We start from the raw sequence: 17,864 nt of genomic DNA, 5'->3' as shown, positions 1-17,864 counted from the left end.
TCAGTAAATGGGTGTGGATGGCTGTCCAAATTCTGTTTTCATCTTCTTGATTTTCTCTTATGTTGTTGAGTGCTTAGTTTTACTTTTTTTTCTAATATTTGATATCAAAAGCTATAAGATGTACAATCTGTTATGGATAAGCTGTGTATTATCATAACATCTTATATTATGTTATACATCTTATATTAGCTTTTGTAATGTGTGACTGTGCAATATTGTTAAAACTGGAGTCTGTAATATATGTATTTTTTAAAGAAATTATACTTTTATTCAGTGAATTGTAATGAACATTCTATTGATTATGTAAATGTATCACATTTTCCACAAATTATTTTTTTTTAAGTAGTTTTAAATTGTAAAATTTCACAATATTACTTTTTACTGTCTTTTTTATATCAGATTAATCAAATTTGGTGAGCATTGCAAGAATATGCCACTTTCAAAAATGCTGAAAATCTTAATTTCATAATTATTATAATTAAGGCTTAAATTTGCCTGTTAAGTATTGGCATTTAAGATACATTACCAGTAACAGTTATTTGGAAGGTCCAGTTTAGTTAATGAACTACTACATTTAACTTTAAAGTTAATTTAGCACATTCTTCGCATTTGTAGAGATTTATATTAATGTATCATCAACAAACATAAATTAACAATGAGTAATGGCATATTTATAAATTAACAAGAACCTACATTAGATGTTGTTCATTGTCAGTTCATGCTACCTAATGCATGTTGATAAATTGAAAAGAATATTCAACAAATTTAGATTTTATGCCGACTTCAAAGGCTCATAATTAATATTACCTGACAGTCTGCTTGCAGGATGTGTTTGGCGATGGTTTTTGGATCCTGACTGACGAGCAGCTCTTTGGCTTTCTTAAGCACGGTCATCTCTAGTGGCTTGTTCTCCACTGGTAGAAGCCGGAAGCTGATGTCTCCAGGTTTGAACGCTGACTCGGTTTCAAACACAGGTCTTTTGAAATCTTTCTTGCAGTCCTGTTCTTTATCCACATCCTCCTCCTTGTCTTCCTCACTGTCGTTGTCTAGGGCCTCAATGGCGTTATGATAGGAGCTACGGTCAAGTTTTATGCTACTATCACATCTCCTTAACCCCTCCTCAGTCTTTAGTCTTTCCACATAGCCATTAGCTTGTGAGCTAGTCATCTTTTCCCAATCAGTAGGACTGCATGGTTCACAGTAGCTTAGCTCTGGACTCGATGGGCTGGCCAGCTGTTGCTGGAATGAAGGTCGCTGTTTGTGGGGCTTTACTGGAGGGACCGGTGGGGAGAGGGTCTTCAGGCCAGGGGTGCAGGATACTCTCATAGAGGGAACCTTGCTGGGTTTAGGGGGCGGTTTGGGACACAGCTGGCTGTCGGATCCACGAATAGCCTCACCAGGCTGGGTGTCAAAGGCCATTCTGCGTGGCACTGTGGGGCTCAGAGCTGGCTCACTTCCTGTGCGGAAAACTGGGGATTTAGGGCACGGCTGGTGCTCCATATGCTGAACCTGAGCCTGAGGCCTACAGCCTGAAAGCAAAGGCACATACAATCAACTTTTTATTAATTAAAGTCGAAAATATGTTGTAGATAGACTAAAAGCTGCAGAGTTTTCTTTCTGAACGGTAAAGCAGATTCAGCGCTCTGGATTCTGACATGCACAGCAGAGCTGTGTTTTCGCATAACCATATTTATTCCACTGACACAGGCATAAATTATCTCTATCCTCCACAGTGCTTCAACAAAACATTTTATTTTGCATTTCAATTCCATGTCTCATTTCACACATTTATTGTTCAGCAAGCCAAAGTGAATTTCAAAGGAGGAAACGTCAGCTTGACTTTGAGAAGCACTTTCTCTTTGGCACAGAGTGAATGTGAGAAAGATGACTGGTTTTCAGGGCTGTCAGCCGTGTGTATCACTGGAGGGTTGGAGGCGTGACGGGGTATCAGTGAGGATGAGAGCTGACAGGCACTCACCGATAGGGAGAAAGCTCTCCGACTGATGGGTCTTCAGTGGCCGTCTCCTCTCCTGAACGTGGTTTAGACATGCTGGTTGACTTCCACACTTATCTTTGTTGCTGTGAAGGAGAAAGACAGGTCATTTAGTTTGTTCTCAAAGTCTTTTGGACTATGCCATGAAGTTAACACCACTTCTTAACTGAGTTCATTTCAAAGCTGCGTGGCATGAATTTTTAAAAGTACAAATTCAGTGCAGTCTCTCAGTTAATGTTAGGCAACCTGCACAGTTATTTTAATACCATTTTTAAATTGCTAAGTTAATAAGCTATTTTGACACATTGTTTCGAAAAATTAGACTCCCATGTGCTGAAGCTGCACAAATAAGTTAAACTTTCACTTATTTTATGATTATTGGTGCTAAAAAATCTCTTTATATTATTGTGGAACTGTCACATTGTGGGACTGAATAATTGAACACAAGTAGTTCCACATAAATAATATGCATTAAAGCAATATTCAAAAGTAAAAGTTGCTTTCTTCCTAATTTGCTAGTCTGAAAAATGCCTTATTTAGTTCCTCCTGGGGTCCTAATGAGCAAACCTGTCAAGGATTTCCAAAAGATTGCAGTTAAGAAATGGGAGTTTGTGATTTATACCACAAGACCAAAAAAGTATTATAATTCTATAGGTTTTACTGTATAAGCCTGGGGATAATATGCAAATTCGTGACTAGTCACTTTTTAAAGTAGACCCCAATTAACTATGGCAAACATATTTAAATTGTATCTCTAGTATTGTTTATTTTGATGATTGTTTTCTAATTCAGAGTTCAAGATGGACAGTCTTGAACTCTCAGTCTCTGAAATTCCTTTTACTTCAAATTGCATAAAAAGATTGAATCATGTGAGCTAAATCTCTGTAATTAACTATCTAGCCAAGTGTTGAAAATATGAAAGGAATGAATTATCGGCCTCTCTTTTTAGGAGCAGCAAAATTGCATGTATTACAAATTACATGGAAAGAAGGCTAAATACAGATTCTGAAAAAGCCACATTACACAAACCGTTTGAGAACTAGAATCTGTAATTAGTAATGTCAATCCTTTAACAGGTAAAATTATTAATCGATCTTATTTTCTCAAATATATAATTAAAATGCCTTCCAGAGTATTTCTTCTTGTCAATGCATAACAGTGCCATAGGATAGTCTTTGTCTCACCTGAGGAGATTCCCACGGCTGAGGGTGTGATCCTGGGTGTGTCCGTTCATGATATTCAGACTCAACCGTTTGGAAGTCAGGCTCTTTCTCTCGGAGTATCCCGCCTCTACACGTATAGATCCAACTCCATATTTCTCCTCCAGACATCTCAGAGGCAGAGCTCTGTTGATTGGCTGAAAGATAATCGCTCCGACAACCTCAGAGACCGGCTCACGGTTGCCTACGTAGTATCGCACTAATGCGGGGATGCTGTCAAATCCTTCCTTCTCAAACAGGTACTGAACACGTGAGTAGGCCTCGTTCATGGCTACCACACGTTTGTTGATTTTGAAGTGTTGAGGGGTGTTCTTCCACTGGCAGGTCAGAACGTAGTTCCCCGGGCTGGACAGCGAGTCTCGGATCAAAAAGTCTCCATCTCTCTGAACCAGGTTTTCAGCCACCTTAAATTCAAACATACACACAATTTTTGATGTTTTTGTAGTCACTGTTTTTTTATATTAAATTTAAAAAATTTAAATTTCATTTATGCATTTAGCAGACGCTTTTATCCAAAGCGACTTACAGTGCATTCAGGCTATCAATTTTAACCTATCATGTGTTTCTGGGGAATCGAACCCCCAACCTTGTGCATGATAGCGCATTGCTCTACCAACTGAGCTACAGGAACACTATATATATATATATTTTGCTTCCTCCTTAGTATTGCATGTTGGGGAGGTATATTTTTTATATATATTTCCTTATTTGTTTTTAATATCATTATGTCTTGCATTTATTATTTTACATGAGAAGTGAGATAAGATTAAAGTAAGTTTGTACGTCATTGTTTCATATTACTTCTCACTATGTGCTCATGAAAGGATCAAACACTAATAAATCTTTTAGCATGTGTGTTTGGAGCTGTGGGGCGGCAGTGGGACCAGGAAAAGAGTCATTACGTGGAATTAAAATCTTTTTTAAAAAAAAAAGTGTTTATGACCGTTTTCATGACGGTGTGCTAAACCGCTATTCTCAGGCCTTTCTTATAGTATAAAACAGCAGCTAAAAAGCTTAGCTTTTTGTTTATGTCCAAGTATGCATAGTTTCACAAGTTGCAGCCTGTCTTGTCATCTGTTATTAATAAGTATTCATCTTTTACCATCTTTTATTTTCAGTGACAAACAAAACACAGACAGGCATTTACAGGAAACACTTTAAAATCAAGCACATGTCATTTCACTCCACTGGTCATAAAGTGATGCGTGTCAAATCGGAAAATGCCTGTCTTTCCTCTTTCCTTGTCTGTAGTTTGCTTGATTAACTCGAGCCGAGCAGGTCAGACTCGTCTGGCTGAAAGACTCATGGGTTAAACACGAGCTGTAGTGCAGCACACATGCTGTCAAGGGTTTTGTGATAATCACAGTGTGTAGAGATTCAAGGACCACTCAAAAGAATCAAACTAACAGCTGATTCCTCTTAACAGTGCTGATGGATAACTTGATTGTAGAGAAAGAATCAACAAGGGCACCTTACTCATGAACTCGATATACTATATTCTAAGGTCATTCATAAGGTGTGTTGAGCCATGATGAATAAGTTTGTTCTTTCTGACTATATTTGTGGTGTAAGCAGTGACCAGATGAATGCTGGTAGTTCTGATCATTTGATGCTGTTAAATAAAAACACCTTGGGTCAAATAGCAGTCATGATTCATCACTGCATTAACAACTCTTGCTCTGTTTCAATTGTTGATGGATGAGTTGTCAGTTTTAGGGGCATATCCTGCAAAGGAGCATGGGAAAGAGGAGCCAGGGTACATGGTTTTCATAAGAGCGGATCTGTAGCTGTCAGCACTGTGATGTTTGCAATGATGAGAAACTGTTGATGGATGTTTTTGAATAAAGCTGGGTGTTAATGAACCGTCCGGTATGTAGTGATTAAGCACAGTGAATTGTACTAGAAATATTGTTAGTCTGAGTTTTGCTGTTTGACAAGCATTCAGGCAAGACTCCACATTTAGTGTTTTGTTTCAGTGAGACGTTTTGTTTTCCTTGATCATGGATCAAGTCTGGGTGTGAAAGTGACTTTACTTGTTCTGGACAGGTTTGGCGCCTGTAACCAGTTCAGAACAAGTACTCATCAACCATTACATAGGTTCTTAAATACACCATAGCCCTTGGGCCTCGCAAAGAAAATACTTGCCACTTCTATATGGCATCTATATATAGCATCTAATCATTAATTTCACATAGCCAAGCAAGTAAAATTGCATATTAAAGGAACATTTTTAGAACACTAGACACTGTATTAATAGGTTATTATTTTGCACAACATGCTTATATGTAATCTATTGTTAGTAAAATATATAATGTATACGTTTCATAATTTTTGACTATTTGTTTTTTTAAGTATTAGGACACTGTAGCCTATGAATCATGATAATACAGTACTATTCTTTGAAGTAACGTGTAGTACCTTGTAAAAACAGATGTAAGTAGAAAAGAAAGTAGATGCATGTGGTATCAGAGAACCATCTCCTGCATCATTTTGTCATGATATTTCCATGGTACCTTTTGTACATTTAGCAAGTTATCCATAAGAACATCTAATGCAAGTCATATCCTCTGTGTTTTTCTTCCCTTAATCAAGTATTACTGGCCGGAGCTCTAGCTGAAGCAAACATGGCCACATGTCTTTAATTCATTATCTTTTCTACAAAGAAAGTGAATGTCTGAGTGCCAGATACAGGCATGACTTCACTGTCACACAAGGAGAGAACAGCTATGCTTTGGCAGCAGAAAGATCTCTACTCTCTGCCAGATTTAACTTCTGAACAATATGGCAGACTTGTGGTAACCTTACATATTTATATTAAATCACAGAAACAGCGACTCGCAACAGAAATATTCCAAAAAAGTTGTACCTGTCTAGGGATAGCTCCATGATACCAGGCATGGCTCCTCGGTTCCTCACTGCTCAGTTTCAGTTCTTCTTCTAGTTCTCTTCTAAGCTTCTCTGGTGGTCCATCCATGATGTACTTGTCCCTCGAAAACTGCACATAGATGGGCACAGAAGAGTACGTTAGAGCCATGTTGGCCCTAGATAGTATGTAAGTCTCTATGATGAAGAATGTTTATTAGTCTTGTTTCTTTTTCTATTCCCCTCCCTTCTTTTGCCCTGTGACTCAGTATCTGACTGGATGATGGATCTGTGCTTCCTGTGCTGATCTGTTTACAGTGACACATAAGTCCCTCCCTCTTCCTGTCTGTCTCCGCCTCCTTAAGCCACAGGCAAGCCGTACCTTTACCTGCACACACGCCCCACTGCTGTGATTCATCATAGATTTTCTGGTTTGTTTGAAAAATGCGTGTCACCTTAGAGGGTTGTGGATTTCACAAGTGAGGAATTTAAGAATATTTCTTGTCAATAAGCTGCTTAAAAGAAATGCAACTGAAATGTAGACAGATTATGCAATTTGAATTTTAGCAATATCCTCCATGTCTTAACAGCACATGCCATTGTTGTTCATCAACAAATAGGAGTTGTAATAATGTTCTTCTGTTGTCAAAAGAGTCTGGTTGTGTTTGGAATGATATACAGTACTATTGTACGGCACATATATGTTATCAATGAATAAAGCTTTATTAATTAAATAATAAATTATTCATTGCTAGTTTGTGAAACCTAATGTTAACATTATTTTAAAACATTATAATTTGCTTGCCAAACAGTATGAATAGTACAGACCTACAGTAGTAGTACAGGGTTTGGGGCAGTGCAGCATGTGAAATAAATGTATTATAATAAAATAATTTTGGGGATAAATTTTCATGGCTTCCCCAAAAATATTAAGCAGCACAACTGTTTTCATTATTGATGATAATATTCCTTGAGCATTAACTCAGCAATTTATTTTAAATTGTAATAATATAGTAGTAAACAATATTATTGTTTACTATTTTTAATAAAATAAACGCATCCTTGGTGAGCAGAAGAAGACTTCTTTCAAAAACATGTCAAAATCTTACAGATAGTGGTCGACCGATATTGTTTTTTTGACAGCCAATGTCGATGCCGATATCTTGGAAAGCAGGGGGCCCAATAGCAGATATAAAGCCGATATAATTATACTTTTTTTTAATTAATATTTCAGAAATTTGACACTGGATTAATAAATAAATGTGTGAAATAAAGATACTTTAGATGACAAAGTATTTTTCACAAATAAATATTTAACTAAAATATAATTAAAAAGGAAGTAAACACAGTTACCAATAGGGCACTCAGTATTCTGGGAAGTTTGTGTGCATTAGGAATCATATTTTTCAAATAAAGCAAGGGTAACACTCATTTTACATACAGAACACAGAGAAAATGACATGAATATGAAGTCCAGCCTAATTTGAAATCATGAGTTTAAAGTTTAAAGCATTAAATTCAAATGGACACCATCACACAGAAAACACACAATCATGCTGGATACACATGCACACTTCACAAGATCTCACAGCTGGATTCGACCAAGCTTGCAAGGTTTGTGAAATTAAATGTACATTAGCCATTAAAAAATTTGTTTAAATTATATAAATGTGTATTTGCCTAATGCTGACAGCAAACGAGAAAGTATTATGTTTGCCTAATAATATAAAATAAATTGTTATAATACTTCTGTGATGAGTGGGGCGGGGCCGAGGGACGTGGGAACAGGAGCGAGGCCGGTGGAGTGATTGGAGATGAGCGACACCTGCGACACTCGCCGGTCTCGAGTCCCACGGAGGAGATGGGGGGATATAAAACCGAAGCAATGACAGTGACGGACAAGAGAGGACCGGGCCTGGACTTTATTTTGTATTTTGATTTTTATTTGTGCGCGTCAGTCGTCCGTGAGGGGCTGATGCGCTGTTTTGTCTTTATTTTGATCATTAAAGGATCATTTGATTGTCCGCCGGTTCCTGCCTCCTTCTTCCCGATGATTAGGAAGGTTTCATTTGTGACAACTTCCTGTATACATTAATTACTTTGTTTAACCATTCTATCTGATTAATAAACAGACTTCTATCCGTATAGCAGTGAATAGGAGGTAGAATGTGATCTGTGTGCGTTCAGGCGTTCAGTGTGCTGCCTTTCTCAGCGCCGTCAAAATAAAATCAAACACTACTTACAGATGCTAAACTTTTCAACCTGTTTTTCTCAATCATAAACCCTTATTTTCCTGAATTTGTGATTTTTTTTTTAACTGCATGCTGTGTTTTATGTTACAACCAGGGCAAAAAAGAGGATGTTACATAATTTAGAAAGGGGATTTCAAACATGAAGTGCTTGGAATGTCAGCTATGTGTGGTAACTAACCCCAGAGACCTAAAGTGGTACCTTTGTGCTCTAGCTGGTAGTTGTAAGCAGTAGGTACTCAAGCACAGCACTGCAGCATAACCCCAAGCTAAATCTGTGCGTGAGGGGGAAATTCCCAGCAGGACTCCTCGTTTCAACTTTGTAGTTGTGGTCTATTGAGTAATATGTCAAATGAAACCGACAAAAGGGCAAAGGTAATTGGAATTGATGAATGACTGACTGTGTGTGTGTGTGTGTGTGTGTGTGTGTGTGTGTGTGTGTGTGTGTGTGTGTGCGCACGCACTCAGTAGTGGAAACTATGATTGTTACACACTGTTTGATTTAATTAAGTCAGCTGAATCGCACACCGGCCAAAGAGCCAGTAATGCTGTTGTGTATTTTTATTATATAGTCCCATTTTAGTGTGTCGTTGTAGCTTTGTAGATTGAAATAGCTTTAATGGCTTGATGATTAAGAGCTTTGGGTTTTCTTAAAACTGCCAAGAAATCTGATTATTGCCGAGAGCCATGGTGATGTACAATGACATCAATAATCATAACAAGTGATCTAATAATAGAAACTAGAACCTTGTGCCTATGTGCTACTGAGGACTCTCATATTAATGGGCAATGTTTATAATATTATACAAAATAATTATCAAGACACACATTATTTGGTAAAACCATCTAAAGTACAATAAAAATCAGTGTAGCGTGTGAAAATCACATACATCAGTTTTCTGTGATGTTGAAAAGATGCTTAGCTGTCAGTCTCTCTCTCTCTCTCTCTATGTCCACTGACCCACAGCTCAAGCAGTGTCTGTCAAGCATGTCAGACAGTTATTAGGATCTTACTGACCACAATCTGTCACTGTGGTCCACAACAAACCACTGCACACAGGCCTGGCAATGCTGAACATCTTTAAATATGACAAAGACACTTCTCTATATAGCAAAAAAAAAAAATTGCAAAGCACCTAAAAAAAACTACACGTCTCACAGGGATGAAAGCTTGTGCAATTGATTAAACATCCTCCAATTACCATATAATCCATCATATAATAGCAACTATCATTCTAAATTATTTGATTGATATTAAGGATTACAATAGCCTTTTGGCTTGGCCATATTCAAATAAAGTCAGTTATGTAAACTATAGCAGCATTTCCACTGTCGGGCCAGTGCAAGCCAGGGCTTAAAACAGGAGCGGGCGGGCCAGTAGCACCGAGGCCAGAATAGCGCAGGGTTTCCACAGTCGAGCCTGAAGCTCCGCTGCGCTTCACTAAAACACGCCCTTTACACGCCTCTCAGAACAACGTCACACAACCCCATCATTTCACCAACAAAGAGAAGTTATCAGGAAACTAAGAAATAAGTCACTGGAACATGTGCGATCACACACAAACACGATAAAAGCAGCCATTTGTTTGCATGCTTTGGTAATTATTCTAATTCAAAAGCATCAACGTTTTACTATAGAAGTGATACATTGATCATAATAAATAAATTTATCAGGACTCAAAAAAATTATTTCTATTTTATTTATTTATTTTTTACGCTATTTGAAAATAGCCTTCTTATTCAGTCGAGTCTGTTTCTGTTTATTTGTAGCAGTAGCCTATACGTCACATTTAGAAAGAATGATAATATCTCTATTTTTATAAAAGCTCCCGAACATAAAACATTATTATATTTTTATGATAGACTACGTGTAGCTAAACTCTCGAGACGAGACTTATGACGGATAATATAAGTTACTAAATAAATAAACGATTGTGATAGAGAATAAGAAGCTGACTTCTGATTTCTCCAGCGGTCATATTTACAATGTTTACTTTGGTAATGTTAATGTCTAGCATGCACAGTCTTTTGCATCGCTTATAAATATTTCTGCCTTGAATGGTGATTGTAATCCAGATCAGATCAAGTTATTGCAAACACTCGCTGCTGACTGAAAGTGAGTTTTGAGCTCAATTTATTTAAAAAAGTGTTTAATGCTGGTGTTAAAGCATCTGAAATGATCAGCGCTGACGCTCTATTTTTATAAAAGCATCCGAACAAAAATCATTATTATATTTTGATGATATGCTACGTGGAGCTAAACTCTCGAGACAAGACAACAGATAAAATATGTACACAATTGTGATGGAGAAGAAGAAGCTGACGTCTGATTTCTCCAAGTGGTTGCATATACCATGTTTACTATGGTATGTTTATGGTAAATGTTTAGCGTGCATATTCTTTTACATCGCTTATAAATATTTATGTATTGTATGGTGATTAAGATCCACATCGGATCAAGTTATTTCAAACACTCGCTGCTGACTAAGAGTGATTTTTGAACTCGACTTATTTTTAAAAGACTTGAATACTGGTGTTAAAGCTGTTATCTTTCTGAAATGATCTGCGCTGATGCTCTCCAGACGCTGTGAAACTCCTCGTTTGTTCATAACCCCTCCTCTAGCCCCAGCTGGCCCGCTTTGGCCCAAGGTATTCGTCGGGCCAAAAAACCCTAGCCGTTGGCCCCGAGGAAGCCCTGACGAGGCACGATCAAGCCCCAGAAGTGACAGTGGAAACACGACTGGCCATGGCACGCACTAGCACGCCCGGTTTAAGCTCGCCAGTGGAAATGCGGCTAATGTAAACAGATTCACTGTTATTTATTTCTGAATCATTTTAAGGGTGTTGTTAGGCACATTGTGAAGCAAAATACTTAAAAAGCTCTAATAAATTAAAAATGTATAAATTATTTTAACTTGTCATTTTATGAACATTTATTTATTATTTATTTTATGGGGGTTTCAAACACTTTGCTTTACTACTTTCTAGATCACTTGACCCTAAGTGGATAGCCAACAGCTGATTGCTAGGAGAGATATAAATTCTGCCATAAGACCTCTTAATTCTAGCCTCTGAGTTGCTGATTTGTGTTGGGAAAGCATCTCGCACAAACATATGGCAGTCTTGTCATTTCCTTTTTTGAGCAGCTAGTGGATAATCCTGGCCGATTTATCCTCATGTCAGCTCTCTTTTACTGATCTTTAAACCACAAAATGTTTTCAGAGGACTCTGTCTGAAGGGGACTTTTTAGATGGTCAGGTATTATGATTACTTGAAAGGTTGTAACAAACCCGCTGAATTAAGGAGTTGTGCATTTCTTTGAAAGCAGTTCTGCGCTTTTGTGAATTTATTCAAGTCATGCCACACAACAGACAGTTTTTCCCTTTATATGGAGAAGCTTCTAAGATCCTTACTATGTATAGAGACTGACAAACCCAGGCCACAGCGAGGACTGAAATATACTCTGATGCCTCTGGTATTGTAGTGAGGGACGGGCGTCACACCCCTCTTCATTTAGACAACAGCGAGCCAAGCCAACACCCCACAAGCCACAAATTACAGTGACCAGATGACACATACTTTTACCCTGGCTGGGAAAATCATCCCAAAGCACTTGTTTTTGCTTAGTGTTTTCAACTGTATTACACAATACAGCGACTAAAACAACCGATCAAAATAGAACTTTTAGTAAAAACATATGAGAACGAGACTGTATTCTGGTTGTATGGAATGCAAATAGTTTTTGGACCTTATGTCCGCGTTTTAGGTTTTATGACTGCTTTGTGATTACATGCCAGCTGAGGTGGTGTTTATCTGGCATGGCCGTTGCATTCATTCTGCGCTACGACATCGTGGATCCATTTAGAGGTGCACTGAGGCCATAAATGTTTAAAAATAGCCAACGCTCAATTGCTCGAGCAGCTCGATAGAAGCATGACGAATAATCTCTTCATCGAGCAGCGATGTAGATGTATTTGTACATCAAATGAATCACCTCTACTTTTAGTTGTAGCCATTTATATATTGCCATTTTTATCTTTGCACATCTGAGGGGCTGATTGCTAAGGCTCTTTTTAAATAGTGGCATGCATTTTGAATGTGAAGCATTTGGATATATTGAATTAAGGTTCAAAGGTCACATTGGGTAAGTGCAGCGCACAGGTTAGTAATCGTCAGAAAGATGAGCGTCATAGTGACAATATATGAGACACTTTGCATTATTAAGAGCCATTCTGTGTAGTAGTTCATGAGACATCAGAAGCATGGCTGAGTGACTAAGCGCACATTAGATCATATTGGCACACGTCAGAACTGACTGTTCTCATGGCTTTTCTGGTCAAAGATGACGCGCTCAGAGGCTGAATTAGATCTGGAAAGCTGCTTTTGGATGATGATTATGGATGAGATGACATTCCCCTGCTGATTCTTGAACAACTAATCCTCTTTAGTTTACTCCACAAGGGGCCGTTCAGCAGCTTAGCGAGTGAACTTTAAAAAACTCCATGTTTGATTTGGAAATTGCAGATTATGGCAAAGTGCATGTCTGAAGATGGAGATCATTTTCATGAGTTGAATGTTGTGATGGAAACCAGCAGGACTGCTAATCCAATGTTACATGTAGATAGTTAGTAAAACTTGTACTAATGATTAGAGATTTTAACACCATTTGTGCTACAGACATAAGTAATACCCTGAATGTTGCAGCTTGTTGAGTTGAGGTATCTGACTTACAATAGCTGGATGATTAACAGACCTTAGTAAAGGATCTTAGTCATACCTAGATTTAAAAAAAAAAAAATCTAAGACCCTAGAAGCCACTCAGAACATCCTAGCAGATGTACAGCAATGTGCTAAAAATGACTTTGAAGCGTTGGCATCAACTGTCCTCACACTGTGGTGGTGAGCTTGCATGGTTAAGCATCACTCAAATTAACATATAAAAGGTAAAAATCTTTTTATTTCCTGCTGTTTCCTGTGAGGGCTTGAAGGATGGAGACCCCCTGTCTCAACCCTGTAGGCTGAGATTCCCAAAGGGTTCAGTGGGTCATTAGCAGCCTCTTATGTGCAGGACAATCGACCTGGTCTGGGCTTTGGTGTTGGGTCACACCCTTCCTGAATCTGGGTAAACAAAGAGGGCCATCAGAGTGTCCCATCAGCCTCCTGGGACTTTAAACACAGGACCTCTTCCTCTCTTATCTCACCCCCATCACATTGTCCATTTAGATGGTCCCTGGGTGTCTGCCATCGTCATGTACTTCTGGACAGGGCAGGCCAAATCTTAGCTGAAAAGAACAGACCGTCAAGAGTCTGGGGATGTGACGGATGCTCTTGAAAGATTTATGATCCTTTTAAATGTATTTAAAATACACATTTTTGGTGCAATTTAGGGATGAGAATCAGCATGAACCTGGCTATACAATATTATACTCAACAATTTGTCAATGTATTTTTTCAGTTGTATCCTCACATCAGTTTTATTTTTCTATAAATGTGTATTTGTTTGTAGATATTATTATTATTTGTTAGTTTATTATATTTGCTACAGTATTAAAGACATAAAGTCATAACATGTCATTACTTTGATATATTGACTTTTCTCTCCATTGTTACTGAATAATAATCTAGTCAAATCTTATCATACATTGTGTGGATTGAGAGGGCATCTTAGTTTCAGGAAAAAAGCTAGATTCTCTCTCGCTCTCATTTAATCACATTTTCTCCATTTCAATCTATGATCCCCCAGCCCCCTCATTCCACTCCAGTTCTGTCCCAATCAGCGTGGCCCAGCCCTGGCTTTGTAAGGAGGGCAGAAGGGGAGATTAGGGCCTGGGGCAGCTGTGCTGAATCACTTTGAACATGGCCTCTTTTTAATGTTTCCTCAAGCGTGCTCAAATTGCTGTATAGCAAACGAGAGAAGAAGGGGGAATGTAGGGGACATGCTTGTCCTGGGGACTCAAAATTGCCGGAAGCCATCCTGTTGGAAAGGAAAGCTCTGAGCCTGGAGAATGCCTTGAAGTCCTATGGATTGCTTGAGGAAGGCAGAATTAGAGAAGATAAAACTGACAAAAAACAAAACTGTTAGAATTTTTTTTTTCTCAAGTCTCCAAATTAATACAGCATTCCTTTTTGAACACATTTGAAATGTAGATAACAAAAGATTTAGAAAGTCAAAATTATTGTTCGTGTTCATGCTCTGAATGATTCAGTGCACATTATTGCATAAAAAAATGATTGTAATTTTTCATCAAAATGTAATGGCTTGCTCTGACTCTGAAATGTCTTTCCTGTTCAGCTCCAAACACATGTGTTAATTGGTGTTTCAGGAGGGGAGCTGTTTTTGGTTCTGTTCTGGTACATAATGCCCACTTTTCAAAGGATAAAACCTTTTTTTTTCTAACCGTGCAGGAGAAGTTGTTGCTTGGTCACTCTGCCAGTTGGTGAACACTTGAAGTGCTTTCGAGAATTATGTGTTTATTCCCTGGTCCAAAAACATATTCTTTTTTCTCAGACAGGAGGTGAAACTTTTTGTAGACTGAAGGGACTGTGCCAGGCTGTGTCAGCACCTCTCCAGCAGCCTGTCAATCAGACAGCCTTCCCGCTGTCCCACTGCTCTGCTGAGCTTTTATTTCTGCCACAGCCATGATACTTCTGCTTGTTACACTGTCAGTGCATGGGGAACCTCTGCTGCCTGTCCAGTGTGTGTGGGAAGGTTAGAGAAAAGGAGACATGATTCCTTTCAGTTAATTTCAATGAACCAATTCCTTTGGGTGTTTAAAAATGACTCACTGTTTTGTTTTAGATCAGATCAGATCAGGCCTTTAACACAGAAACATCTAGACAGAACCAGGAATTAAACCAAATACAGGGATCTCAAGACACTGTTCGGGGTTAGACTACTTTTAACTTGATGCCATCTAAAAGTAGGGATGGGACGATAACCGGTTTTATTGATAACCGTGATAAAATGTGCTGAAGGTTAGTAATATCGTTTAAAAATGAATTATCATTAAAACCGTGTTTGATTATCGCGGTTTTAATAACTCACTATTAAATCATGTCCAGCCAGCAACAGTCTGACGCAAGCGCAGCGCACAATGTTTTTTTTGTTTTTTTTCGAGAAGGAATGGCGAAAGTCAGTGACTTTTCTATGCTTTTCTATGCTTCTACACTTTTCATTGTAAGGAAGGAAATGCCACAGAATTTAATCTTTCTTTAAATTAAGTGCATAGAGTTGCTTGTTTTATTAGTTGTTTGTTGATTATTAAATATAAAACTTGCTGAAATGTTTTCAGTGTGAGCATCAACTATTTTTGAACACTTTCATCTCGTTTCAACAAAACCGTGATAATATTGATAATCGTGATAATTTTAGTCACTATAATGGTGATATTAAATTTTCATACCGTCCCATCCCTATCTAAAAGACACTAGTGGCAAGAGACACCAACAAAACACATGCCTTAAGAACTGACTGAGAAGAACGATTTATTCGACATTCATTAGAGTCCATGTCTGTCAGTTGTAAATATACGTCTTTGCCAAACGAGTAAGCCTGTTTATTTAAGGCAGACTTGTCACGGTTTGAGTTTCAAGCCTCTGTAGGGTGGAAGACATTCACAGCTATACCATACAGTACACACCGCCCTCCTTCCCACAGCTGCCCCTCACACTGACCAAAATAAAGCCCTCAAGTTATTTTCACCATGGAGAAATTTACTTAGAAGTCACTCGCTGCCAGATAAAGCTTTCTATGACTGAAGCCGTTCTGTGAGAAACTTCCTCCCAAAAGAAAGAATTCATACAAGAGGCACCAACACTGCCCTCTCTGTCCCTCTATTGCCCATTGACCTCCCAACACCATCGCAAAGACCGGAAGTCTCCATGACAACCTAGCGCTATTTTTAGAAACAAGCCCAAAAAATGTGGACCAGACCCGAATGTTTTCAACAGACGCTCAAGCCCTGAGAGCAAGGATCCGATGAGTTGGCCGGCCAGACGTGAGAAATAACAAACATGCTGCTATTTCTGGCCAATTCAGCCTTAGAATTCAAAAATATAGACTGTTCTGATAAACAAGCCAGGAATCTGTCATCAGTGTTGGTGCAATCTGCATTCATGCAATTGGCACACACTTTTATTCAAAGCAATGTTATGCATCTTTTCAGTTCATGCACTCCCTGTTTGAACTACAGGAATACTTCTATGAAAAGCAGGACTGTTCAGTGAATTTCTGTTTCCTAACATGCTCTGCTTTATTGTGTTCTAGATTTTGATGGACCATAGATCAGTAGTTCATGCACCCTCAGAAAGAAAGAACCGATTAGCCACACCTGTGGAGAGTCCTTCAATCCACTCAGAAATCTGAATGCATTTCATCCTGTTGGCCAAAACCCCCTGTAGTCTCTGTGTAATGTAAGTCTTTGAACATTCTTGCTATTAATAATCCATACGTTTTGAATAGTTGTATGACCCGTTGGCTGATGGTTTCCTTCCCACATCGGTTCCATATAAAACTGTAACAGCCTCATGCAGGGCAACCAATTTTATATCACCCATAAATTCACTCAACCCAACCTGAGCAGCTATCTGTCCTAATCACATGACATTAGATGAGTGAATAGAACTGCACGTGTTCACACTTACAACCCATTTGCAAGCCACAGAGATAAAAGATATCAATCAATACTGGTTAAATGGTTTTGAAGACAAAAGGAGGAGGGTGTGCAGCTAAACAATTACAAGTGAATGGGAAGAAACACACATACACTCTTGTAAGTGAGCGTGTGCCTGACGCCTTCACTTACTATAATGAAACAAAGCCATATATCTAAAGAACCCAGACCAAAGACTGCCACAATAAAACTACACATGGACTTGCTTTTTATGGAACCTTTCTATCAATCTTTTCTTTTCTGCCACATTTTTGTTGCCTTTTCAAAAAAAATTTTAAGAAATAATGCTACAGATTATTTATAGAATTTTACCATTTATATTTACATTTTACTGCTAACCAACATAAATTGTTACATATTTATGTAAATGAACAGTAAACAGTTGTTAAAATATAAATATAATAAATATTACACATGAATTTGATGCTACTAAAACACATAAACTGACATGTAACTCTATACAGATGTCATTTTAACAAGCTTTCACTCACCTTGGCTCCAATAACAGAGCTCTTCTGATAGAAGCAGCACAAAGCTGCCGTGATGGTCCTCAGAATATTGCATCTCTCCGACATCTCTCTTGTTTCTGTGGCACTCATCAGTGGAAATACTCTTACACGCTTTAATCTCCAAAACTCAGTGCTTTATACCTCCAGTGAACAGGAGCATGTTAGCTGCCCAGCGACTAACTGTGAACTCTCTCAGTGCGAGTGTGCATGAGTGAGTGTGAGTGTGTGTGCATGTGTTTGAGCGCTCAGCAGTGCATATGCTGCTCCATGCTGTTGCTCTCACCCCCGGGCAGCCCATGTAAGGAGCCGTGCTAAACTCCATGTGATATGACTTTCCAGCCAATCAGAGTACAGTCATC

General features: G+C 38.4%; 1 protein-coding gene across 6 annotated transcripts in view; it reads right to left on the bottom strand.

The window, feature by feature from the left end:
- Positions 1-17,864, bottom strand: part of bcar3 (BCAR3 adaptor protein, NSP family member) — a 68,124-nt gene that overhangs the window by 2,934 nt on the left and 47,326 nt on the right. For 5 of the 6 annotated variants that reach the window (XM_059503973.1, XM_059503974.1, XM_059503976.1 and 2 more), the window contains 4 exons: positions 6,080-6,208; positions 3,178-3,617; positions 1,979-2,079; positions 808-1,529 (listed from right to left, as the gene is read on the bottom strand). In XM_059503973.1, the coding sequence (XP_059359956.1) occupies positions 808-1,529; positions 1,979-2,079; positions 3,178-3,617; positions 6,080-6,208 (1,392 nt within the window). Of the gene's footprint in view, positions 1-807; positions 1,530-1,978; positions 2,080-3,177; positions 3,618-6,079; positions 6,209-17,487; positions 17,765-17,864 lie in introns of those variants that run through there. The other variant, XM_059503977.1, reaches the window with a different exon arrangement.

Source organism: Carassius carassius, chromosome 21 (genome assembly GCF_963082965.1).
Source record: "Carassius carassius chromosome 21, fCarCar2.1, whole genome shotgun sequence".
Taxonomy (NCBI): Eukaryota; Metazoa; Chordata; class Actinopteri; order Cypriniformes; family Cyprinidae; genus Carassius; species Carassius carassius.
The sequence above is the reverse complement of the archived record's forward strand: the minus strand, read 5'-3'. Positions and strand labels throughout refer to the sequence as shown.